Source organism: Bufo bufo, chromosome 6 (genome assembly GCF_905171765.1).
Source record: "Bufo bufo chromosome 6, aBufBuf1.1, whole genome shotgun sequence".
Lineage (NCBI taxonomy): Eukaryota > Metazoa > Chordata > Amphibia > Anura > Bufonidae > Bufo > Bufo bufo.
In genome coordinates this window covers 424,875,121-424,900,535 of record NC_053394.1, presented here as the reverse complement: position 1 = coordinate 424,900,535, position 25,415 = coordinate 424,875,121, and the positions used below count along the sequence as shown (strand labels likewise).

Below are 25,415 nucleotides of genomic sequence, written 5' to 3'. Positions count from 1 at the left end.
ATCATCGAGTACTGTCTGCACTTCACTGATGTCCTCCTCAACTCAACGACTGCTCGCAACAACAGCCCCATGCCACTCTCCTTATCACTACTTGCCCGCCTACCGGAGGATGGGCGGATGTCCCTCTACATCTTGGCTGGCCAGTAGCTGCTGACTGTCCTCTAGTAGCTCGTCCTCACTGTATAGTGGAGCTGAGCCCACAGCATATAATAGGAAACAGAAAAGGACAGAGGCAGGTTGAGGACAGGTGAGGGCACAGGGCCTGCTCCCGAGCCATGCCAACTAAGGGTTGTGTCTGATGAATCCACCGACTCTTGGCTGGGGGTGTCTGAGGTCACTTGGGACGAAGTGGATGACCGAGTCAACCATTCAGGAATCCCTGGGTTGATGGTCAAGACACGACCGCTAGATGACACTAGGAGCTCAGGCCTCTCGCTACGACTCCTGCTGCCACGCCCCCTTACTCTGCTGCGACCTGTGCTTGCACCAGAAACATTTAGGCCTGTGTCACTCCCCTGTGCAGGGCCTGGCACTTCTCTGTCTGACATACTGTTAGATCAAATAAATAAATAAAAAGGAAATTAAAACACCCCAAAAACAATTTCTCACTTCACTACACAACGACTAATAAGCCCTTTTTTTCCACTAATACACGCCAAAGAAGGCTTTAGAACATATAACTGCACCGCTGAACAGCAAATAATATATTTTTTTTTGCCACTAATACACGCCAAAAAGGGCTGTAATTTTCTCACTTCACCACACAACGGCAAATACTTTTTTTTGTGCCACTAGTACACGCAAAAAAGTGCTTTAGAACATATAACTGCACCGCAGAACGGCAAATAATTTATATTTTTTTGTCACTAATACACGCCAAAAAACGGCTGCAGTTTTCTCACTGTAGTGGAGATGAGTGGTACCCGGTGGGGTCTTCCACACAACAGCTAATAAGCCCTTTTTTCCCCCCACTAATACAAGCCAAAAAATGCTTTAGAACATATAACTGCACCGCACCAGGGCAAATAAGACGTAGAAATATTTCCTTGTAATAAACCCTGTTAATGGCTGTATCAAACAGCACTTGCAATAACAGCAATAACAAGAACGGTTTGCTGGAATTACAGATCTGTATAATGGCAATTTGGATCCCCAGTCTGTGCAGCAAGGTGTAATAGGATTGTTCCTATTACCCAGGCTGTTATCTCCCCTACTGAACCCTGTTCTGCTTCAGTACAGTCGAATGATTCCTTCCTATCCTTTTCCTGAACCTCTATACAGCAAAATAAAAGTTTTAAAGTCTTTTCTACCACTGTCCATAGCGACTGCTGATGTCTCTCCCTGCACTAAGTATGGCTGAATCCAAGATGGCTGAGGCTATTTATAGGGCTGTGACATCACTGGGCTGGCTGGCTGCTGATTGGCTGCTTGCATGGCATTGTGGGTGATCCCTCGTTAGCAAAGTTCCTTGCTCTATGTCCTCACACGTGCAGCAGCCATTTTAGGAAAAAATGTGATTCATTACCCCGAAGCGTGAGGAAATTCGGATTCGGTGCAAATCAAATTTTTCCTGAAATTTGGATCGAATTCCACTTCGTCAACTTCGATTCGCTCATCTCTAGTCCTAATCATGCTTTTGAATTCCAACTAGTAAGTTTTACTTGCAATACCCCGTATGACCATATGGAGTGCTGTTATGGGGAAACATACATGACCAGCACACAACAGAAGCTCCATTCATTTACACTTAATGTCCACCTATTGGTTGAAAGTTACTTAGAAAATAAAAGGTAATATCCAGTACCAATTACTGGAAAAATGTAATCCCCTTAAAGGCTGCTGTTTATGTACTGCTTTCTTTCGTCTGTAGATCACATTTGACGGTGGAAGGAAACAGACAGAGGTTTTTATCCAATCACTAGAAATGGGACACTCTGCAGCATTAAGAGCCATAAAGGCTTCAGGTAAGGACTGCTGTGAGAGATAATATCCAAATAGTTGAGAAAGTTGTTCAATATACATATATACAGTGGATATAAAAGGTCTACACACCCCTGTTAAAATGTCAGGTTTCTGTGATGTCAAAAAATGAGACAAAGATAAATCATTTCAGAACTTTTTCCGCCTTTAATGTGACCTATAAACTGTACAACTCAATTGGAAAACAAACTAAAATCTTTTAGGTAGATGGAAGAAAAAATATAAAAATAAAATAATATGGTTGCATAAGTGTGCACACCCTTAAACTAATACTTTGTTGAATCACCTTTTGATTTTATTACAGCACTCAGTCTTTTGGGGTATGAGTCTATCAGCATGGCACATTTTGACTTGGCAAGATTTGCCCACTCTTCTTCTTTGCACAAACACTCCAAATCTGTCAGATTGCGAGGGCATCTCCTGGGCACAGCCCTCTTCAGATCACCCCACAGATTTTCAATCAGATTCAGGTCTGGGCTCTGGCTGGGCCATTCCAAAACTATAATCTTCTTCTGGTGAAGCCATTCCTTTGTTGATTTGGATGTATGCTTTGGGTCGTTGTTATGCTGAAAGATTAAGTTCCTCTTCATGTTCAGCTTTCTAGCAGAAGCCTGAAGGTTTTGTGCCAATATTGACTGGTATTTGGAACTGTTCATAATTCCCTCTAGCTTAACTAAGGCCCCAGTTCCAGCTGAAGAAAAACAGCCCCTTGGCATGATGCTGCCACCACCATGCTTCACTGTGGGTATAGTGTTCTTTTGGTGATGTGCAGTGTTGTTTTTGCGCCAAACATATCTTTTGGATTTATGGCCAAAAAGTTCAACCTTGGTTTCATCAGACCATAACACCTTTTCCCACATGCTTTTGGGAAACTTTAGATGTGTTTTTGCAAAATGTTGCCTGGCTTGGATGTTTTTCTTTGTAAGAAAAGGCTTTCGTCTTGCCACTCTATCCCATAGCCCAGACATATGAAGAATACGGGAGATTGTTGTCACATGTACCACACAGCCAGTAGTTGCCAGATATTCCTGCAGCTCCTTTAATGTTGCTGTAGGCCTCTTGGTAGCCTCCCAGACCAGTTTTCTTCTCGTCTTTTCATCAATTTTGGAGGGACGTCCAGTTCTTGGTAATGTCACTGTTGTGCCATATTTTCTCCACTTGATGATGACGGTCTTCACTGTGTTCCATGGTAGATCTAATGCCTTGGAAATTCTTTTGTACCCTTCTCCGGACTGATACCTTTTAACAATGAGATCCCTTTGATGCTTTGGAAGCTCTCTGTGGACCATGGCTTCTGCTGTGGGATGCGACTAAGAACATTACAGGAAAGACCAACTAGAGCAGCTGAACTTTATTTGGGGTTAATCAGAGGCACTTTAAATGATGGCAGGTGTATGCCGACTCCTATTTAACAGGATTGTGAATGTGATTGCTTAATTTTGAACACAGCTACATCCCCAGTTATAAGAGGGTGTGCACACTTATGCAACCACATTATTTTTTTATTTTATTTTTTCTTCCCTCCACCTAAAAGATTTCAGTTTGTTTTTCAATTGAGTTGTACAGTTTACAGGTCACATTAAAGGTGGAAAAAGGTCTGAAATGATTTATCTTTGTCTCATTTTTTTACAGCACAGAAACCTGACATTTTAACAGGGGTGTGTAGACTTTTTATATCCACTGTGTATATATATATATATACAGTACAGACCAAAAGTTTGCACACACCTTGTCATTCAAAGAGTTTTCTTTATTTTCATGACTATGAAAATTGTAGATTCACACTGAAGGCATCAAAACTATGAATTAACACATGTGGAATTATATACATAACAAACAAGTGTGAAACAATTGAACATATGTCATATTCTAGGTTCTTCAAAGTAGCCACCTTTTGCTTTGATTACTGCTTTGCACACTCTTGGCATTCTCTTGATGAGCTTCAAGAGGTAGTCCCCTGAAATGGTTTTCACTTCACAGGTGTGCCCTGTCAGGTTTAATAAGTGGGATTTCTTGCCTTCTAAATGGGGTTGGGACCATCAGTTGCGTTGAGGAGAAGTCAGGTGGATACACAGCTGATAGTCCTACTGAATAGACTGTTAGAATTTGTATTATGGCAAGAAAAAAGCAGCTAAGTAAAGAAAAACGAGTGGCCATCATTACTTTAAGAAATGAAGGTCAGTCAGTCAGCCGAAAAATTGGGAAAACTTTGAAAGTAAGGGCTATTTGACCATGAAGGAGAGTGATGGGGTGCTGTGCCAGATGACCTGGCCTCCACAGTCACCGGACCTAAACCCAATCGGGATGGTTTGGGGTGAGCTGGACCGCAGAGTGAAGGCAAAAGGGCCAACAAGTGCTAAGCATCTCTGGGAACTCCTTCAAGACTGTTGGAAGACCATTTCAGGGGACTACCTCTTGAAGCTCATCAAGAGAATGCCAAGAGTGTGCAAAGCAGTAATCAAAGCAAAAGGTGGCTACTTTGAAGAACCTAGAATATGACATATTTTCAGTTGTTTCACACTTGTTTGTTATGTATATAATTCCACATGTTTTAATTCATAGTTTTGATGCCTTCATAGTCATGAAAATAAAGAAAACTCTTTGAATGAGAAGGTGTGTCCAAACTTTTGGTCTGTACTGTATATACTTTTGACTTTCAGGCTCCATATCTCAGCATCCACTACAGCTTCGAACGTGAGACTCACATCATTTTATACACAATCATCTCATACATAAATTGGACTTACGACTATTTAGCATATGATTAGTTATGCAGATTCTTGTCATGTAACTGCCTGAATCTCATTGGGCAAGCTCACATTCAGATTCAAGCATTTCTCGACTGAAATCTGTTCCCAGGTCTCTTCTACACGTTTCCAATGTTGGTGCATACTGGTCGACTCACTTGGGTACGAATACAGCTTTTTCTTCAACTCTACCCACATGTGTTCGATTGGGTTGGGGTCTGGGGACTGTGGGGGCCAATTCAGCACCTCTACTTCATTGTCATTGAAACATTTATTTGCCAATCTCCACATACTGTATGCTTTGGGTCATCATCCTGCTGGAATACTATGTTGTCCTTTTCATACCCATAGTACTCGTCATGTAGGATATTCACATATAGCTCAGCACTGAGACCACCATCGATCCTGGTCAGATATCCAACACCTTTGGCTGTGAAACAACCCCATATCCTCAGGCTTCCTCCACTGAACTTGACAGTTCCTTCAATTTCTCAATCCATTAGCCCCCTTTTCCCTTGTTTCTTCCAGACCTTTTTGAACCCATCAGAGCCCAGTCTATTGACTTTCGTCTCATTGCTCCAAATCACCCGTTTCATCTCATTGCTCCAAATCACACATTTTTTGCAAACTCGAGCCGACGCTTCTTATAACAATATTGGTGTCGAGGCTTATTCACCTTTTTACAAGCCACCATTCCAGACTTGTGTAATGTGCGTCGCATGGTGCTTGCATGGAGATCTGTGATCTCACTATTACGAAGCGTACGAGCCGCCTCCACTGCCGTGTTTGTCGTGCCAGAACTGATAGACCTTGTGATTAGCAGACTTGTTGACTCCGATATTTTGCCTGGACATCCACCTATGGGCTTTGGAATGGATGGATGGACTTCAATTCGTATTCTTCCACCTGTCATGGCGCTCACATGATGCAGTCTGGCAATTGTCTTGGCCGAAATACCGCAATCGAGCTAGATGATGCGGTTTCTCTTTTCTTGGGAAACCATCGTCATGGCGGATCCTGGATTCGAACCAGTGACCTTTCACTTGGGAATGCACCTAATAACAAACTAAACTATTAGGGAATGTGAGAAAAGGTTGTAATGTGTAGTAAAGAAGAAGAAAAAGATTGTTCCACCACCAGGAGCAAAACAGTAACAATGCAGTTACATGAGAAGAATCAGCAGAACTAATCATATGCTATGTATCCAATGTATGTATGAGATAGCCAAGGTGATTGTCTATAAAATGTTGGAAGTCTCACATTGGAGGCTGTAGTGGATGGTGAGATATGGAGCCTGAAAGACAAAAATTCTAACATTGTTACCCTTTTGCTCGTCAGTGTATATATACTGTGTAAATGTATGTATTGTGACACAGTGAGAGGTTTGGTCTGGGAAAACAGGTATTTTCCTCCCAGCATGTGCTGCTGGGCTGATTTACAACCAGGTGAGGTCAAATACTGGACCGGATTTTAAATGCCGGTCCGGGTTTTGGCAGCACCTGGCTGTCCTTAAATAGGCAGCTGGGCTCAGAAGCCATGTCTCTGTGTTTGGATCTGGAAGACTTGTGTCTGGATGAAGGCTTGCTGCCTGTTTGGTGTGAAAACAGGTTGGTGCTGCTATCAGCAAGGACTCTTTGAGGCAGAATTTCTGCATGGTGTGAATTACCACCAACACCGCAAGGTGGCATTTTGTTTGAATATGACTGCTTGTTTTCTCACTTGCCTAAAGTGTGAATAAAACACTGAACTGTTTGATCCAAAGAACTTGTTGTTGCCTCTATACTGCGTCCGCTAATCCTGTCTACCAGAGTGAGTCCCCACAACTGGTGGAGGATGCGGGCAAAAGCAGTGAGGCTGGTGTGGACACCGATATTTTGGGTTTCTGCATTTTTCAGGCACGGTTGTATGTCGTACATTAAACCAGCTGTATTACAACCAGTGCCCCACGACACAATGGAGGCTATTCTGCAGTAGCGAGAGACAAACCTGCAGCAACGCGAGGCTAATCAAGCAGCAGCAGGAGACTAAACAGTTGCTGCTACAACACGTGATGGCTTTGCAGACAGCAGGAGCAACCTCGAGCACCCACGATGCCTGGAAAGCAGTCCGTGCCGCGATTCCTAAGATGACCCCCGCAGACGACATCGAAACCTACCTGGCGATGTACGAGAAAGTGGCCATCAGGGAAAAGCTACCCCGTGACCAGTGGGCTGAGGTCGTTGCTCCATTCCTGGCATCCGATTCCCAGCGGGTGTATTTCGACTTGCCGGACGATCAAGCAGCCGACTACCAAAAAGTAAAGGGTTAGATTTTGGCAAGACTGGGGGTGAATGTCTTGGTCTGGGCCCAGCGGGTACATCAGTGGGGGTTTAAGCCAGCTGAGCCTGCGAGGACCCAGCATTATAACTTATTCCACCTCTTGCAAAAGTGACTACAGCTTGATGTGCTGAGTCCCCCGGCCATGCTGGATAGACTATTAGCCGATATGTTCTGGAGGGCTTTGCCATACCCTCTCCAGCACTGGATCGGTCAGGTGTCTCCTGGCAATGCCCTTGAGATGGTGGACCTGGTGGAACACTATGAAGCTACCAGGAATCGAAAGGAAGGTTCTGTCAGGAGGGGGATCGGCTAACCCCAATAATCTCCAACCCAGGCCCGGAGATTTAAGACGATAATACCCGCCCGGGATGTACCCACGGTGGACCTGGCTCCGATAGTCTGCTGGCGGTGTCAGGAGCCTGGCTGGCGGGTTGAGCCCATGGACACTAACTATGGCTACCGTCAGTCGCTATATGCCAGGAGGCTGTGTGCAACAGGTACCCCAGAGTCTCTAGATCACTTGTGCCAGGTGAAAGTGGGAGACACTCCGGCGGAGGCTCTGCTGAACTCAGGGAGTCTGGTGACCCTAGTAAGGGCTACCCTGGTGCGGTCCCCTGAGTATACTGGCCGGAAAGTCGGGGTGATGTGCATCCACGGAGACTTAAAAAGACTACCCCACAGCGCTGGTGTCTCTAACCACGGTGGCCGGTAGATGGACCCATGAGGTGGCTGTCGCCACAAATCTACATAATGAACTCATAATAGGGAGAGACTGCCCGGGTTTCCCGACACTGTGGCCTGCTATGAGAGTGACTGATACCCATGACACAGGGTTAACCCTAGCAGAGTGGCCCAGCTCAGGGGGAAGACCAGAACCCTGGGAACCTGAGACCGAAGGGCCAGCGGTAGGGGTGACCGCCACTTCGGTGGAAGAGGGGGAGACAACCCTGCTCATTGTGATGGTGGGAGACGTGGAGGACTTCGCGCTGGGTCCTGAATTGGCAGACCTCAATGTCTCCGGGGATAATTTTGGTAACGCCTAACGTCAGCACCTAACCCTATCCCCTACCTGGGAAAATGTGTTCTAAGTAGATGGTGCCACAACATCCTGTGGCAGAGTCAGTGTTTCCCCGTTTTGTGGTTATATGTTGTATCGGGTAAACCAACTACGGGGTGAGCAAATGGAACAGTTGGTGGACCCAAGGCTTATCGCGAGCTTATGTTAGATCAAGCCCACCAACACATTCTCGGGGGTCACCTGGGGCTGCAGGGCTACAGTGGTTTTACTGGCCAAGCATATTCAAAGAAGTGGAAGAGTTTTGTAAGTCTTGCCCGACCTGCCAGATAACTAGCCCCCAGCCACATTTCCGTAGTCCCCTAGTACCTCTCCCGATTATCGAAGTACCGTTTGACCGAATAGCTATGGACCTCAAAGGCCCAGTACCGAAGTCCGTCAGAGGGCATTAACACATCTTAGTCATTCTAGACTACGCCACTCAGTACTCGGAGACGGTGCCACTGCGACATACCTTGGCCAAACGCATAGCTAAGGAGTTAATGGAGATGTTTTCCCGAGTAGGACTACTTAACCTCTTAAGGACATAGGGCGTACAGGTACGCCCTTGTGCCCTGGTACTTAAGGACACAGGGCGTACATGTACGCCCTGTGTATTTTCGATCACTGCCGTGCGGCTGGCAGTGATCGGAACCCGGTGCCTGCTCAAATCATTGAGCAGGCACCTAGGCTAAATGCGCGGGGGGGTCCCGTGACCCCCCCATGTCGGCAATCGCGGCAAACCGCAGGTCAATTCAGACCTGCGGTTTGCTGCGATTTCTGCAGTTTCTGGTCCCCGCGGTCCCTGACCGCGGGGATCAGAAACTTTATATGCCTAAAAAAAGTTTTATTCACCCCCCCCTGCACCCCCGAATGATTTTTATGGTGGCGGGAGGTGCAGGGGGAGGGTTGCGGGCGGTGCGGGAGGCGGGCGGTGCGGCAGGCGGGATCGCGATCCCCCGCCCGCCCCCCCTTTAAATTCATTGGTGTTCAGTGGGTATACCAGGGTGCCAGCACATTGCTGGCACCCTGGTATAAACGGCTGACATCTGCGATGCGATGTCAGCCGTTTAACCCTTTCCATACAGCGGTCCGCTGAGGATTTACAACCAGGTGAGGTCAAATACTGGACCGGATTTTAAATGCCGGTCCGGGTTTTGGCAGCACCTGGCTGTCCTTAAATAGGCAGCTGGGCTCAGAAGCCATGTCTCTGTGTTTGGATCTGGAAGACTTGTGTCTGGATGAAGGCTTGCTGCCTGTTTGGTGTGAAAACAGGTTGGTGCTGCTATCAGCAAGGACTCTTTGAGGCAGAATTTCTGCATGGTGTGAATTACCACCAACACCGCAAGGTGGCATTTTGTTTGAATATGACTGCTTGTTTTCTCACTTGCCTAAAGTGTGAATAAAACACTGAACTGTTTGATCCAAAGAACTTGTTGTTGCCTCTATACTGCGTCCGCTAATCCTGTCTACCAGAGTGAGTCCCCACAACTGGTGGAGGATGCGGGCAAAAGCAGTGAGGCTGGTGTGGACGCCGATATTTTGGGTTTCTGCATTTTTCAGGCACGGTTGTATGTCGTACATTAAACCAGCTGTATTACAACCAGTGCCCCACGACACAATGGAGGCTATTCTGCAGTAGCGAGAGACAAACCTGCAGCAACGCGAGGCTAATCAAGCAGCAGCAGGAGACTAAACAGTTGCTGCTACAACACGTGATGGCTTTGCAGACAGCAGGAGCAACCTCGAGCACCCACGATGCCTGGAAAGCAGTCCGTGCCGCGATTCCTAAGATGACCCCCGCAGACGACATCGAAACCTACCTGGCGATGTACGAGAAAGTGGCCATCAGGGAAAAGCTACCCCGTGACCAGTGGGCTGAGGTCGTTGCTCCATTCCTGGCATCCGATTCCCAGCGGGTGTATTTCGACTTGCCGGACGATCAAGCAGCCGACTACCAAAAAGTAAAGGGTTAGATTTTGGCAAGACTGGGGGTGAATGTCTTGGTCTGGGCCCAGCGGGTACATCAGTGGGGGTTTAAGCCAGCTGAGCCTGCGAGGACCCAGCATTATAACTTATTCCACCTCTTGCAAAAGTGACTACAGCTTGATGTGCTGAGTCCCCCGGCCATGCTGGATAGACTATTAGCCGATATGTTCTGGAGGGCTTTGCCATACCCTCTCCAGCACTGGATCGGTCAGGTGTCTCCTGGCAATGCCCTTGAGATGGTGGACCTGGTGGAACACTATGAAGCTACCAGGAATCGAAAGGAAGGTTCTGTCAGGAGGGGGATCGGCTAACCCCAATAATCTCCAACCCAGGCCCGGAGATTTAAGACGATAATACCCGCCCGGGATGTACCCACGGTGGACCTGGCTCCGATAGTCTGCTGGCGGTGTCAGGAGCCTGGCTGGCGGGTTGAGCCCATGGACACTAACTATGGCTACCGTCAGTCGCTATATGCCAGGAGGCTGTGTGCAACAGGTACCCCAGAGTCTCTAGATCACTTGTGCCAGGTGAAAGTGGGAGACACTCCGGCGGAGGCTCTGCTGAACTCAGGGAGTCTGGTGACCCTAGTAAGGGCTACCCTGGTGCGGTCCCCTGAGTATACTGGCCGGAAAGTCGGGGTGATGTGCATCCACGGAGACTTAAAAAGACTACCCCACAGCGCTGGTGTCTCTAACCACGGTGGCCGGTAGATGGACCCATGAGGTGGCTGTCGCCACAAATCTACATAATGAACTCATAATAGGGAGAGACTGCCCGGGTTTCCCGACACTGTGGCCTGCTATGAGAGTGACTGATACCCATGACACAGGGTTAACCCTAGCAGAGTGGCCCAGCTCAGGGGGAAGACCAGAACCCTGGGAACCTGAGACCGAAGGGCCAGCGGTAGGGGTGACCGCCACTTCGGTGGAAGAGGGGGAGACAACCCTGCTCATTGTGATGGTGGGAGACGTGGAGGACTTCGCGCTGGGTCCTGAATTGGCAGACCTCAATGTCTCCGGGGATAATTTTGGTAACGCCTAACGTCAGCACCTAACCCTATCCCCTACCTGGGAAAATGTGTTCTAAGTAGATGGTGCCACAACATCCTGTGGCAGAGTCAGTGTTTCCCCGTTTTGTGGTTATATGTTGTATCGGGTAAACCAACTACGGGGTGAGCAAATGGAACAGTTGGTGGACCCAAGGCTTATCGCGAGCTTATGTTAGATCAAGCCCACCAACACATTCTCGGGGGTCACCTGGGGCTGCAGGGCTACAGTGGTTTTACTGGCCAAGCATATTCAAAGAAGTGGAAGAGTTTTGTAAGTCTTGCCCGACCTGCCAGATAACTAGCCCCCAGCCACATTTCCGTAGTCCCCTAGTACCTCTCCCGATTATCGAAGTACCGTTTGACCGAATAGCTATGGACCTCAAAGGCCCAGTACCGAAGTCCGTCAGAGGGCATTAACACATCTTAGTCATTCTAGACTACGCCACTCAGTACTCGGAGACGGTGCCACTGCGACATACCTTGGCCAAACGCATAGCTAAGGAGTTAATGGAGATGTTTTCCCGAGTAGGACTACTTAACCTCTTAAGGACATAGGGCGTACAGGTACGCCCTTGTGCCCTGGTACTTAAGGACACAGGGCGTACATGTACGCCCTGTGTATTTTCGATCACTGCCGTGCGGCTGGCAGTGATCGGAACCCGGTGCCTGCTCAAATCATTGAGCAGGCACCTAGGCTAAATGCGCGGGGGGGTCCCGTGACCCCCCCATGTCGGCAATCGCGGCAAACCGCAGGTCAATTCAGACCTGCGGTTTGCTGCGATTTCTGCAGTTTCTGGTCCCCGCGGTCCCTGACCGCGGGGATCAGAAACTTTATATGCCTAAAAAAAGTTTTATTCACCCCCCCCCTGCACCCCCGAATGATTTTTATGGTGGCGGGAGGTGCAGGGGGAGGGTTGCGGGCGGTGCGGGAGGCGGGCGGTGCGGCAGGCGGGATCGCGATCCCCCGCCCGCCCCCCCTTTAAATTCATTGGTGTTCAGTGGGTATACCAGGGTGCCAGCACATTGCTGGCACCCTGGTATAAACGGCTGACATCTGCGATGCGATGTCAGCCGTTTAACCCTTTCCATACAGCGGTCCGTACGGACCGTGGTATGGAAAAGGTTAACAGCGCAGGGAGCTCCCTCCCTCTCCCATCGGGGGGCTGCTGTGCCTTTGCAGCCCCCCGATGGAGAGGGAGAGAGCCCCCAGACAGCCCCCCGAGAGATCCCCTCCTTACCCTTCCCCGTCTGCGAAGTTCTGAGCAGACGGGGAAGGTTCCCATGGCAACAGGACGCCTCTCAGGCGTCCTGCTGTCCATGGTGCTGAACAGATCTGTGCTGAAAGGCATAGATCTGTTCAGTGTAAGTAAAATACAGTGCAGTACAATATATATTGTTCTGTACTGTATTATACAGACATCAGACCCACTGGATCTTCAAGAACCAAGTGGGTCTGGGTCAAAAAAAGTGAATAAAAGTGAAAAAAAAGTAAAAATCAAAAAACACATTTATCACTGATAAAAAATGAAAAAAATTAAATTCCCTACACATGTTTGGTATCGCCGCGTCCGTAACGACCTGATCTATAAAACGGTCATGTTACTTTACCCGAACGGTGAACACCATAAAAATAAAAAATAAAAAATAAAAAACTATGATGAAATTGAAATTTTGCCCACCTTACTTCCCAAAAAAGGTAATAAAAGTGATCAAAAAAGTCGCATGTACGCCAAAATTGTAACAATCAAACCGTCATCTCATCCCGCAAAAATCATACCCTACCCAAGATAATCGCCCAAAAACTGAAAAAACTATGGCTCTTAGACTATGGAGACACTAAAACATGATTTTTTTTGTTTCAAAAATGAAATCATTGTGTAAAACTTACATAAATAAAAAAAGAGTATACATATTAGGTATCGCCGCGTCCGTATCGCCCGGCTCTATAAAAATATCACATGATCTAACCCCTCAGATGACCACCGTAAAAAAATAAAAATAAAAACGGTGTAAAAAAAGCCATTTTTTGTCATCTTACGTCACAAAAAGTGTAATAGCAAGCAATCAAAAAGTCATATGCACCCCAAAATAGATGCCAATCAAACCGTCATCTCATCCCGCAAAAAATGAGACCCTACTTAAGATAATCGCCCAAAAACTGAAAAAACTATGGCTCTTAGACTATGGAGACACTAAAACATTTTTTGGGTTTTAAAAATGAAATCATTGTGTAAAACTTACATAAATAAAAAAAATTGTATACATATTAGGTATCGTCGCGTCCGTGACAACCTGCTCTATAAAATTACCACATGATCTAACCTGTCAGATGAATGTTGTAAATAACAAAAAAAAAAACGGTGCCAAAAAGGCTATTTCTTGTTACCTTGCCGCACAAAAAGTGTAATATAGAGCAACCAAAAATCATATGTACCCTAAACTAGTACCAACAAAACTGCCACCCTATCCCGTAGTTTCTAAAATGGGGTCACTTTTTTGGAGTTTCTACTCTAGGGGTGCATCAGGGGGGCTTCAAATGGGACATGGTGTAAAAAAAAAACAGTCCAGCAAAACCTGCCTTCCAAAAAACATATGGTGTTCCTTTCCTTCTGCGCCCTGCCGTGTGCCCGTACAGCGGTTTACGACCACATATGGGGTGTTTCTGTAAACTACTGCCTTCCAAAAACCATATGGTGTTCCTTTCCTTCTGCGCCCTGCCGTGTGCCCGTACAGCGGTTTACGACCACATATGGGGTGTTTCTGTAAACTACAGAATTAGGGCCATAAATAATGAGTTTTGTTTGGCTGTTAACCCTTGCTTTGTAACTGGAAAAAAAAATTAAAATGGAAAATCTGCCAAAAAAGTGAAATTTTGAAATTGTATCTCTATTTTCCATTATGGTTTTTGCCTTCCAAAAACCATATGGTGTTCCTTTCCTTCTGCGCCCTGCCGTGTGCCCGTACAGCGGTTTACGACCACATATGGGGTGTTTCTGTAAACTACAGAATTAGGGCCATAAATAATGAGTTTTGTTTGGCTGTTAACCCTTGCTTTGTAACTGGAAAAAAAAATTAAAATGGAAAATCTGCCAAAAAAGTGAAATTTTGAAATTGTATCTCTATTTTCCATTAAATCTTGTGCAACACCTAAAGGGTTAACAAAGTTTGTAAAATCAGTTTTGAATACCTTGAGGGGTGTAGTTTCTTAGATGGGGTCACTTTTATGGAGTTTCTACTCCAGGGGTGCATCAGGGGGGCTTCAAATGGGACATGGTGCCAAAAAAACAGTCCAGCAAAATCAGCCCTCCAAAAACCAAACGGCGCACCTTTCACTCTACGCCCTGCTGTGTGGCCGTACAGTAGTTTACGGCCACATATGGGGTGTTTCTGTAAACAGCAGAGTCAGGGCAATAAAGATACAGTCTTGTTTGGCTGTTAACCCTTGCTTTGTTAGTGGAAAAAATGGGTTAAAATGGAAAATTAGGCAAAAAAATGAAATTCTCAAATTTCATCACCATTTGCCAATAACTCTTGTGCAACACCTAAAGGGTTAACGACGTATGTAAAATCAGTTTTGAATACCTTGAGGGGTGTAGTTTCTTAGATGGGGTCACTTTTAGGGAGTTTCTCCTCTAGGGGTGCATCAGGGGGCTTCAAATGGGACATGGTGTAAATAAACCAGTCCATAAAAATCAGCCTCCCAAAAACCAAACGGCGCACCTTTCCCTCTACGCCCCGCTGTGTGGCCGTACAGTAGTTTACGGCCACATATTGGGTGTTTCTGTAAACGGCAGAGTCAGGGCAATAAAGATACAGTCTTGTTTGGCTGTTAACCCTTGGTTTGTTAGTGGAAAAAATGGGTTAAAATGAAAAATTAGACAAAAAAATAAAATTCTCAAATTTCCTCCCCATTTGCCAATAACTCTTGTGCAACACCTAAAGGGTTAACAACGTATGCAAAATCAGTTTTGAATACCTTGAGGGGTGTAGTTTCTTAGATGGGGTCATTTTTGGGTGGTTTCTATAATGTAAGCCTCGCAAAGTGACTTGAGACCTGAACTGGTCCCTAAAAATTGAGTTTTTGTAAATTTCTGAAAAATTTCAAGATTTGCTTCTAAACTTCTAAGCCTTATAACATCCCCAAAAAATAAAATATCATTCCCAAAACAATTCAAACATGAAGTAGACATATGGGGAATGTAAAGTCATCACAATTTTTGGGGGTATTACTATGTATTACAGAAGTAGAGAAACTGAAACTTTGAAATTTGCAAATTTTTCCAAATTTTAGTTAAATTAGGTATTTTTTGGTGCAAAAAAAATTATTTTTTTGACTCCATTTTACCAGTGTCATGAAGTACAATATGTGACGAAAAAACAATCTCAGAACGGCCTGGATAAGTCAAAGCGTTTTAAAGTTATCAGCACTTAAAGGGACTCTGGTCAGATTTTCAAAAAATGGCCTGGTCCTAAGGTGTAAAAAGGCTGTGTCCTTAAGGGGTTAAAGGGCTTCTGTCACCCCACTAAACCGTTTTTTTTTTTGTTTAATAATAATCCCTACACTGCGATCTCTGCATACATAAGTAAAATAATAATTTTCGTTCAGTAGAATTTGATAAAACGCTATTTTTATAATATGTAAATTACCTTGCTACTTCAATCTGCGCAGGCGCACTGAGAGGCGGCCACTCACTCGGCCGCTCCATCCTCAATGCGCCTGCGCCGATGACGTCACATCTACACCCGGCGCAGGCGCATTGAGGAGCGAGCGGCCGAGTGAGTGGCCGCCTCTCAGTGCGCCTGCGCAGATTGAAGATAGGTACGGCCGCGGCGCAGGCGCCAGATATTGAATGAAAACAGGCAGGGCCAGCAGAGAACAATTCCGTTCCCTGGCCCTGTCAATCACAATGCGGAGGGGGCGTCATTAGGATCGGAGGATGCAGCTGCTTCCAGCAAGTAGCCGCCCTACTTGCTGGTAGCAAGGTAATTTACATATTATAAAAATAGCGTTTTATCAAATTCTACTGAACGAAAATTATTATTTTACTTATGTATGCAGAGATCGCAGTGTAGGGATTATTATTAAACAAAAAAGAAAAAAACGGTTTAGTGGGCTGACAGAAGCCCTTTAAAGAGGTTCTAACTGACCAAGGGGCCCCTTTTATGTCCAAGGTGATGAGGGAACTCTGTAAGTTGCTGCACATAAAACAACTATGGACGTCCATTTACCATCTGCAAACGGACAGTCTAGTAGAACGGTTTAACCAAACATAAAAAAAAAAAATATGTTGAAAAAGGTAGTGTCTAAAGATGGGAAGGACTGGGACCTCCTGCCCTACCTCATGTTCGCAGTGCGAGAGGTACCCCAGGCTTCTACTGGGTTCTCGCCCTTCGAACTGCTACAGCTATATGGCAGACACCCTCTGGTCTCTTGGACATAGCCAAATAGGCGTGGGAACAATAACCCACTCCACATAAAAGTGTCCTTGAGTGCGTTACCCAGATGCAAGATAGGATAGAGACAGTGTTGCCTCTTGTTAGAGAGCATATGGAGGCAGCTCAGCGAGCCCAGAGTTGGGTCCATAATCGGCATGCTCGGGTCTGGATCTTTAACCCGGGTGATCTGGTTTTGGTTCTGGTGCTGACCGTGGACAGTAAGTTCCTGGCTAGGTGGCAGGGGCCCTACGAGGTACTCGATAAAACTGGAGATGTAAACTACAAGGTACAGCAGCCAGGGCGGCGAAAAACGGAGCAGGTTTACCATGTAAATTTACTCAAACCGTGGAAAGATAGGGAAACCTGTACAGAAGACAGCCCATGATCGGGTTTTCTAGGAGAAGAGGTACCGGCCACTCTGATGCAAGAGAGGCGGCTGCCACAGTAAAAATTGCTGACAGCCTTTCCTCTAAACAGACTCAGGAGGCCAGGGAGTTTGTTAGTTGGAACACAGATGAGTTCTCGGACCTCCCTGGACGCACTTCCATAATCCAGCATGACATTGTCACTGAGCCTCAGGCAAAAGTCCAATTAAAAACATATCGGGTGCCAGAGGCTCGGCGACAAGCCATATCGGAGTAGGTGCAGCTAATGTTGCAGCTAGATGTCATTGGTCGTCAAAAAGTGAGTGGGCCAGTCATATTGTATTGATACCCAAGCAGGACGGGACATTGCGGTTTTGTAACGACTTTCGAAAACGTAACAAGGTTTTCAAATTCGATGCGTATCCCATGCCCCGGGTGGATGCGCTCATCGAGAGGTTAGGACAAGCCCAGTATTTTTCTGTTTTGGAACTCACGAAAGGGTACTGGCAGGTGCCCTTAACGGAGGCTGCCAAAAAGAAAACTGCCTTCATCACGCCTGAGGGGCTGTATCAATATAAGGTCTTACCCTTTGGTCTGCATGGCGCCCCCGCCACTTTTCAGCAACTAATGGACATTGTGCTTCGTCCACATCGTTGGTACGCTTCGGCTTACCTGGACGATATTGTCATCCACAGTACAGACTGGGAAAGTCACTTACACAAAGTGCAGGCTGTACTGGACTCCCTTCGTAAAGCTGGCCTAACCGCTAATCCCAAAAAATGTGCGATAGGGTTAGAAGAGACTAAGTACCTGGGGTATGTCATTGGGCGCAGAGTCATCAAACCTCAAGTGAACAAAATAGAGGCGATACGGAATTGGCCCCGACCTTTCACCACTAGGCAAATAAAGTCATTCCTGGGAATGGTGGGCTATTACATGAGGTTTGTTTCCCACTTTGCTACTCTAGCCGCGCCCTTGACAGGACTCTTGAAGGGACACAAGTCAATGATGGTTCACTGGGATGATCGGGCGGAAGAGGCTTTCTCCGCTTTGAAGTCGCCCCTGTGCGGGTCCCCGGTTTTGGTAACACCCGACTTCAAAAGGGAGTTTGTAGTACAGACCGATGCCTCCGAAGTAGGCCTCGGTGCTGTACTGTCTCAGGAAGTCAACGGGGAGGAGCATCCCGTTGTCTTCATCAGCCTTAAGATCACCCCAGCCGAGACCCGGTATATTATAGTAGAGAGAGAGTGCCTGGCTATCAAGTGGGCACTAGAATCTCTCCGCTATTTATTGGGGAGAAAATTCCGCCTGGTGACTGACCACTCCCCTCTCAAGTGGATAAGCCAGGCCAAGGACAGAAATGCCCGGGTCACCCGATGGTTTCTCTTCGTACAAAACGTTACGTATTCGATGGAACACAAGCAGGCCGGTTACAGGGAAACGCGGATGCCCTCGCCCGGGTACACAGTCTGGCGTGTGTTCACCCCCTCAGGGTTGAACAAAGGGAAAAGGGGGGGTATGTGACACAGTGAGAGGTTTGGTCTAGGAAAACAGGTATTTTCCTCCAAGCATGTGCTGCTGGGCTGATTTTAACTGCCGGTTCGGGTTTTGGCAGCACCTGGCTGTCCTTAAATAGGCAGCTGGGCTCAGAAGCCATGTCTCTGTGTTGGGATCTGGGAGTCTTGTGTCTGGATGAAGGCTTGCTATCTGTTTGGTGTGAAAACAGGTTGGTGCTGCTATCCGCAAAGACTCTTTGAGGCAGAATTGCCGCATGGTGTGAATTACCACCAACACCGCAAGGTGGCTTTTTGTTTGAATACGATTGCTTGTTTTGTCACTTGCCTAAAGTGTGAATAAAACAACTAATCCTGTCTACCAGAGCAACTCCCCACAGTATATATATATTTTATGTGTTAAATCTGATAGACCTGTGAAGGAAAGCATACTTACCTGATCTCAGTGGTGTGTTACAGCTCCTTCACCCCCCGGCCGCCACTGCATTGCTTGGGTCTCTGCAATGACATTTCCTCCATGTATTACATCCCTGGGGCACTTGACACATGGAGGGCATGTCACTGCTGCAGCCAGTTGTTGGCTGCAGCAGCCATGTGACCCATATCAAACGTGATGTTGAGAGGTGGGGACCAAAGCAACGCAGTGGTGGCGAGGGTACAAAGGAGATGAAACTTAGCAGCAGGGAGCAGGTAAGTATGCTTTCCACCGCAGGTTCAGCCATGTGGGTGTGGTCTGCCAAATAGTATACAATACATGACTGATTCGCCTAAACATGGTGCCTAATGGTGCTTTCTTCTCTTAGGCCCTGGCTGCAAGAGGCTTGGGATTGATGGAGATCGAGAGGCAATCCCCTTTACACTACAAATAGTTTACAGCAAGGTATGTTTAAAATCAATGTAAAAAGTTCCACTAAAATAGTGAGGACCAGGGGTGCACCTAGCCTTTCTGCTGCCTGAGGCAAAAACTGAAACAGTGCAACCCCCCGCCCCCCAAAAGCCAATTTCTTAACCTAACCCATTCCCTTTGTGCCCTACTTTTAAATACATACTTGGAAAACATTACATATAGAGCTACAAAACATACAGGATTAATACAGCCCCACATACCACTTACATCCAGTAAAGTCTCCGCTGGTGTAGACGTTCTTTCTTTATCTTCTCCATTCAGACCAGACCACCATGATTATTTCTTTCAGCCATCTTTTGTCTCTGCCGAGTTTGAGAACTACTTTTCCATCCTCCCCCCACCTTCTGGACACCCTATCCTGCCACCTATAATACTATACTGCAGAAACAGATAATCCCCCTGAAAATACTATTACCACACAGATAGTTCCCCTTTATTGGCACACAGTGCCCTAAAAATAACTGTGCCCAGAAAATAGTGTCCCTTAAACTTAGGCCTCATGCACACGACCGTTTTTTTTTAAGGTCCGCAAAAACGGGGTCCATAGGTCCGTGATCCGTGACCGTTTTTTCGTCCGTGGGTATTCCTTGATTTTTGGAGGATCCACGGACATGAAACGGATCCGTCCTGAATTACAATGCAAGTCAATGGGGACGGATCCGTTTGACGTTGACACAATATGGTGCAATTGCAAACGGATCCGTCCCCCATTGACTTTCAATGTAAAGTCAGGAGTCCCTTTTATACCATCGGATCGGAGTTTTCTCCAATCCGATGGTATATTTTAACTTGAAGCGTCCCCATCACCATGGGAACGCCTCTATGTTAGAATATACCATCGGATTTGAGTTAGATCGTGAAACTCAGATCCGACAGTATATTCTAACACAGAGGCGTTCCCATGGTGATGGGGACGCTTCAGGTTAGAATATACTAAAAGAACTGTGTACATGACTGCCCCCTGCTGCTTGGCAGGTGCTGCCAGGCAGCAGGGGGCAGGTCCCCCCTCCCCCCCTTGTATTTAACTCATTGGTGGCCAGTGCGGCCGGCCCCCCCTCCCTCCCCTGTAGTTAACACATTGGTGGCCAGTGCGGCGGGCCCCCCCTCCCTCCCCTGTAGTTAACACATTGGTGGCCAGTGCGGCCGGCCCCCCCTCCCTCCCCTGTAGTTAACACATTGGTGGCCAGTGCGGCCGGCCCCCCCTCCCTCCCCTGTAGTTAACACATTGGTGGCCAGTGCGGCCGGCCCCCCTCCCTCCCCTGTAGTTAACACATTGGTGGCCAGTGCGGCCGGCCCCCCCTCCCTCCCCTGTAGTACTGTAGATTCATTGGTGGCCAGTGGGCCCCCCTCCCTCCCCCTCCTAATTAAAATCTCCCCCCCTATCATTGGTGGCAGCGGAGAGTACCGATCGGAGTCCCAGTTTAATCGCTGGGGCTCCGATCGGTAACCATGGCAACCAGGACGCTACTGCAGTCCTGGTTGCCATGGTTACTTAGCAATTTTTAGAAGCATTATACTTACCTGCGAGCTGCGATGTCTGTGACCGGCCGGGCGCTCCTCCTACTGGTAAGTGAAAGGTCTGTGCGGCGCATTGCTTATAGCACAGACCTGTCACTTACCAGTAGGAGGAGCGCCCGGCCGGTCACAGACATTGCAGCTTGCAGGTAAGTATAATGCTTCTAAAAATTGCTAAGTAACCATGGCAACTAGGACTGCCGTAGCATCATGGTTGCCATGGTTACTGATCGGAGCCCCAGCGATTAAACTGGGAACTCCGATCGGTACTCTCCGCTGCCACCAATGATAGGGGGGGAGATTTTAATTAGGAGGGGAAGGGAGGGGGGGGGCCCACTGGCAACCAATGAATCTACAGTACTACAGGGGAGGGAGGGGGGGCCGGCCGCACTGGCCACCAAAGTGTTAACTATAGGGGAGGGAGGGGGGCCGGCCGCACTGGCCACCAATGTGTTAACTACAGGGGAGGGAGGGAGGGGGGCCTGCCGCACTGGCCACCAATGTGTTAAATACAAGGGAGGGAGGGGGGGCCCACTGGCCACCAATGAATTTAAAACTGGGGAGGGAGGGGGGTGTGCCCCCTCCTGCCTGGCAGCACATGATCTCTTACAGGGTGCTATGATATGCACAATTAACCCCTCAGGTGCAGCACCTAAGGGGTTAATTGTGCGGATCACAGCCCCCTGTAAGAGATCGGGTGCTGCCAGGCAGCAGGCGGCAATCATGAACACAGTTCAAAGTATATTCTAACTAGAAGCGTCCCCATCACTATGGGAACGCCTCTGTGTTAGAATATACTGTCGGATCTGAGTTTTCACGAAGTGAAAACTCAGCTCTGAAAAAGCTTTTATACAGACGGATCTGCGGATCCGTCTGTGTGAAAGTAGCCTACGGCCACGGACGCGGATACCAATCTTGTGTGCATCCATGTTTTTTCACGGACCCATTGACTTGAATGGGTCCGTGAACCGTTGTCCGTCAAAAAAATAGGACAGGTCATATTTTTTTGTCGGACAGGAAACACGGATCACGGATGCGGCTGCAAAACGGTGCATCTCCGATTTTTCCACGGACCCATTGAAAGTCAATGGGTCCGCGAAAAAAAACGGAAAACGGCACAACGGCCACGGATGCACACAACGGTCGTGTGCATGAGGCCTTATAGTGCCATAAACATAGTGTCCTACAAAAATAATTGTGCTAAGCTGATACTGTGCCAGGGTGCTTTTTAAATGTAACAGTCCTCCCAAAAGTCCCAACAATAGTAAAAATTCTCTACCAGAGTGCCCCATGTGATAACAGTGCACCCAAAAGTAATAATGTCCCTCATTTTGCCCCAGAAGTAATAATGCCCCCCATACTGCCCTCAGTAGCAATAATTCCCCCTATAATGTGTGCCAGTACAAAAAATGACCCATTATGATTACAATGTGCTCTAAGTACAAAAAATGTCCCCTTATGTGCCAGTACAAAAAATGCTACCTTATAACGTGTGTCAGTACAAAAACGACCCCATTTTAGTACCCCCAGTAGAACGAATGTCCTCATAGTGGCCCCCTTATAATGTGTGCCAGTACAAAAATGCTCCTTTTTACAGCCGCAATGTCCCTATAGGGCTGTCTCCAATTACAAAATAATTACCCCCATCCCATTGTAGCCCAACACCATGCTGCCAAATATTAATAATAAACTCAAATACTTACCTCCACACTGAAGGTCAGCAATGCAGTGCAAGACAGACCTCTTCTAGCCTGCGCCCTGAGCTCTATGCAGCTTGATAATGATGACACCGGCCTCTGATAGGCTGCAGGAACTAGGACTAAAGTCCTGCAGGAACTAGGTATAAAGTCTATTGGAGGAAATGGTGGGCCTGGGAGACATGCAGTTGAATATGTAGATATGAGGGTTTCCACAATGGAAGCGCTCATTGCCCGTGGCACTTCCGCTGGCCCCCTCTTGCCCCCACCTGGTGCTGCCTGAGGCAATCGCCTCACCTCGCCTCATTGGTGGTGCACCACTGGTAAGGACCATAAAACCAAAACTATAAAAAACAACTTATACCACCAGTTTGATTATATTGCCACTGTCTCCTTTACTTTTAGCCCCGCATAAGCGGCCGGAGCAGATGGAGTGATGGAGAAAAGTTGTGCACCTCTGTAAGCCTGATAAAAGCATGCAAGACATTAGAAGAACTTGGTGAGAGCCTTAAGGTTTTTTTTTTTTTTTTTTTACAACAAAAGTTTTCTGCTTTCTCAATATTTCTAGGAACTGAAAGACAGGCAATTTATAGACCGGGCTTCTACTATTACTTCTTTATACTTCAAAATGTCAAAGATATGAACATGGTCTGAGTATAGGTTGGACCTCATTATTGTGGTCAAAGCTAAAAAACTGGTGTACTGGGATTACCCTGGTAAATGGTGATGGAGAGTCCAGGGTCTCATGCAGTGCAGAGTATTTTAGGAAACCATTTTACTGATCTTAAGAAAAACTGTGAGAGCCGAACTGCATATAAAAAGAGGCATACGTGAAATGAAGGATGTAGAATGGTCTGATAAAGAACCCAAATGAAGGGAGATTCTGGTGTTTTCCTCTAACTTTCTCTAAATGTTTTTCTTTTTAAGATTCCAAAATGGAATGTCTAAATCTTACCGTACGGGAAGTGGTGAAACGACAGAACTCCAAAACCAAGAAAAGTTTTAATCAGGTAGGAACCACTCTGGACTAGACAATACTATTTATAAAAAGCATAGCTAGAACAAATAAAACCCTTATATTCAGAAATTATCATATTAATATAGGTAATCTGTTCTGTTAAATGTGTTAAACTGAATAAAGCATTCAAAAGATCAATCAGGTACAGATTTTATACTTCCTAACCTGGGAAGAGATATTTTTTATGTTCAGTAGTAAAACCTGATCAATAATGTGCTTTATCTAAGCTGCCCACAGGAGTGGGACAAATTACTATAATATTACTGCCTCCTATGTAAAAGAATAAAATTACTATAATACTGCATCCTATGTACAAGAATATAACTACTATAATACTGCATCCAATGTACAAGAATATAACTACTATAATACTGCTCCTATGTACGAGAATATAACTATTATAGTGCTGTTCCTATGTACAAGAATATAAATACTATAATACTGCTCCTATGTACAAGAATATAAATACTATAATACTGCCTCCTATGTACAAGAATATAACTACTATAATACTGCTCCTATGTACAAGAATATAACTACTAGGGGGGCGGAGCCTGGCTGTGTAGCTTGATGGCTGCAGATTGCTGAGCTCCTCATCCATACCGGCGAATTAACCCCTATATTAAGCTAACAGCACAGCTCTGATGGGCAAAACGGGTAGGGATCGACCCAAGGATCAGGCTGATCCAGTCCATGTTAGATCCAGACAGCCTGACATGGATCAATTTGTTAATAAACAACCGAAGCTTCGGTCGGCTCAGACCCCCAAGATGGCGCCCGCTCCTGCCCAGGCATCCGACATGGAGGAAGACACAGATGGCGGGAGTGTCTCGGATGCCTCCACCTGCAAATCGAGGAGGCAGAGGGGCTCATTCACTAAAGCGGCACTCCTGGAGGTGCTAAATTCAGCGTTAGCACCGATTAAAAGAGACCTCTCGGAAATCAAAGAGGACCTCCGGAACATGGGTCACCGGGTGTCAGACCTGGAAGGCGCGCAAGAGGCGGCAATCCGGAGGGAAGAGAAGACGTACAAAGCGATCAGCTCCCACACTGACCTGCTTAATGAAGCGCTCCTGAGGGTCGAGGACCAGGAGAATCGGAGCCGCAGGAGGAATCTGAGGATCCGCGGGCTCCCTGAATCGTTCGCCAGTGAAGCGCTGGAAAAAGTGGCGCACGAGATATTCACTGACCTGCTGGGGCCTGAGAGAGCAGAGCGTATCGTGATTGAAAGAATTCACAGGGCGCTTAGGCCTAAGCCTAAGAATACCGATCCCCCACGCGATGTCATCTGCGGCCTCCTAAGTTTTGTGGATACAGCAGCAATCATGAGAGCCGGCAGAGAGAAGGAGCAGCTGCAGTATGGAGGTACGTCGCTCATGCTTTTCCAGGACCTGGCCCCGTCCACTTTAGCTAAAAGGCGCATCCTCAAGCCGCTCTTGGATGCCCTTAGAGCTGCAGCTACCCCGTTCCGGTGGCTTTACCCGTTCGGAATCGCAGTCCTCAAAAACGGACGCCAGATCACCATCCGCTCGCCGAGGGATCTGCATGCCAGCTGGGCCCAGTTGGGGTTACCCCCGATCGATATTCCCTCATGGATGCCGGCCGACATGGAGGATCCTCCCCTCCCGCCACCCCAAGCAGCTGAATGGCGCCCTGTTTACAACAAAAAGTCGCCCAAAGCTAGGGCTGAGAAGCCTGATTATCCTCCTACCTGAATATAAGAAGTTCTACAGAAGATTTCTGCATTGTTTCCAGCTCTGACCGAAATGACCGGGACTGAGCGCCTCCTGGAGAAGTTACCTGGTGCCTCACCGTTTTCTGAGGGC

The 25,415-nt window shown here is 47.0% G+C and overlaps 1 protein-coding gene across 2 annotated transcripts in view; it reads left to right on the top strand.

The window, feature by feature from the left end:
* PIK3R5 (phosphoinositide-3-kinase regulatory subunit 5) overlaps window positions 1-25,415 on the top strand; it is a 117,534-nt gene that overhangs the window by 79,480 nt on the left and 12,639 nt on the right. For both annotated transcript variants that reach the window (XM_040437493.1, XM_040437492.1), the window contains exons 14-17: window positions 1,871-1,964; window positions 19,256-19,332; window positions 22,977-23,070; window positions 23,499-23,581. In XM_040437493.1, the coding sequence (XP_040293427.1) occupies window positions 1,871-1,964; window positions 19,256-19,332; window positions 22,977-23,070; window positions 23,499-23,581 (348 nt within the window). The remainder of the gene's footprint in view (window positions 1-1,870; window positions 1,965-19,255; window positions 19,333-22,976; window positions 23,071-23,498; window positions 23,582-25,415) is intronic.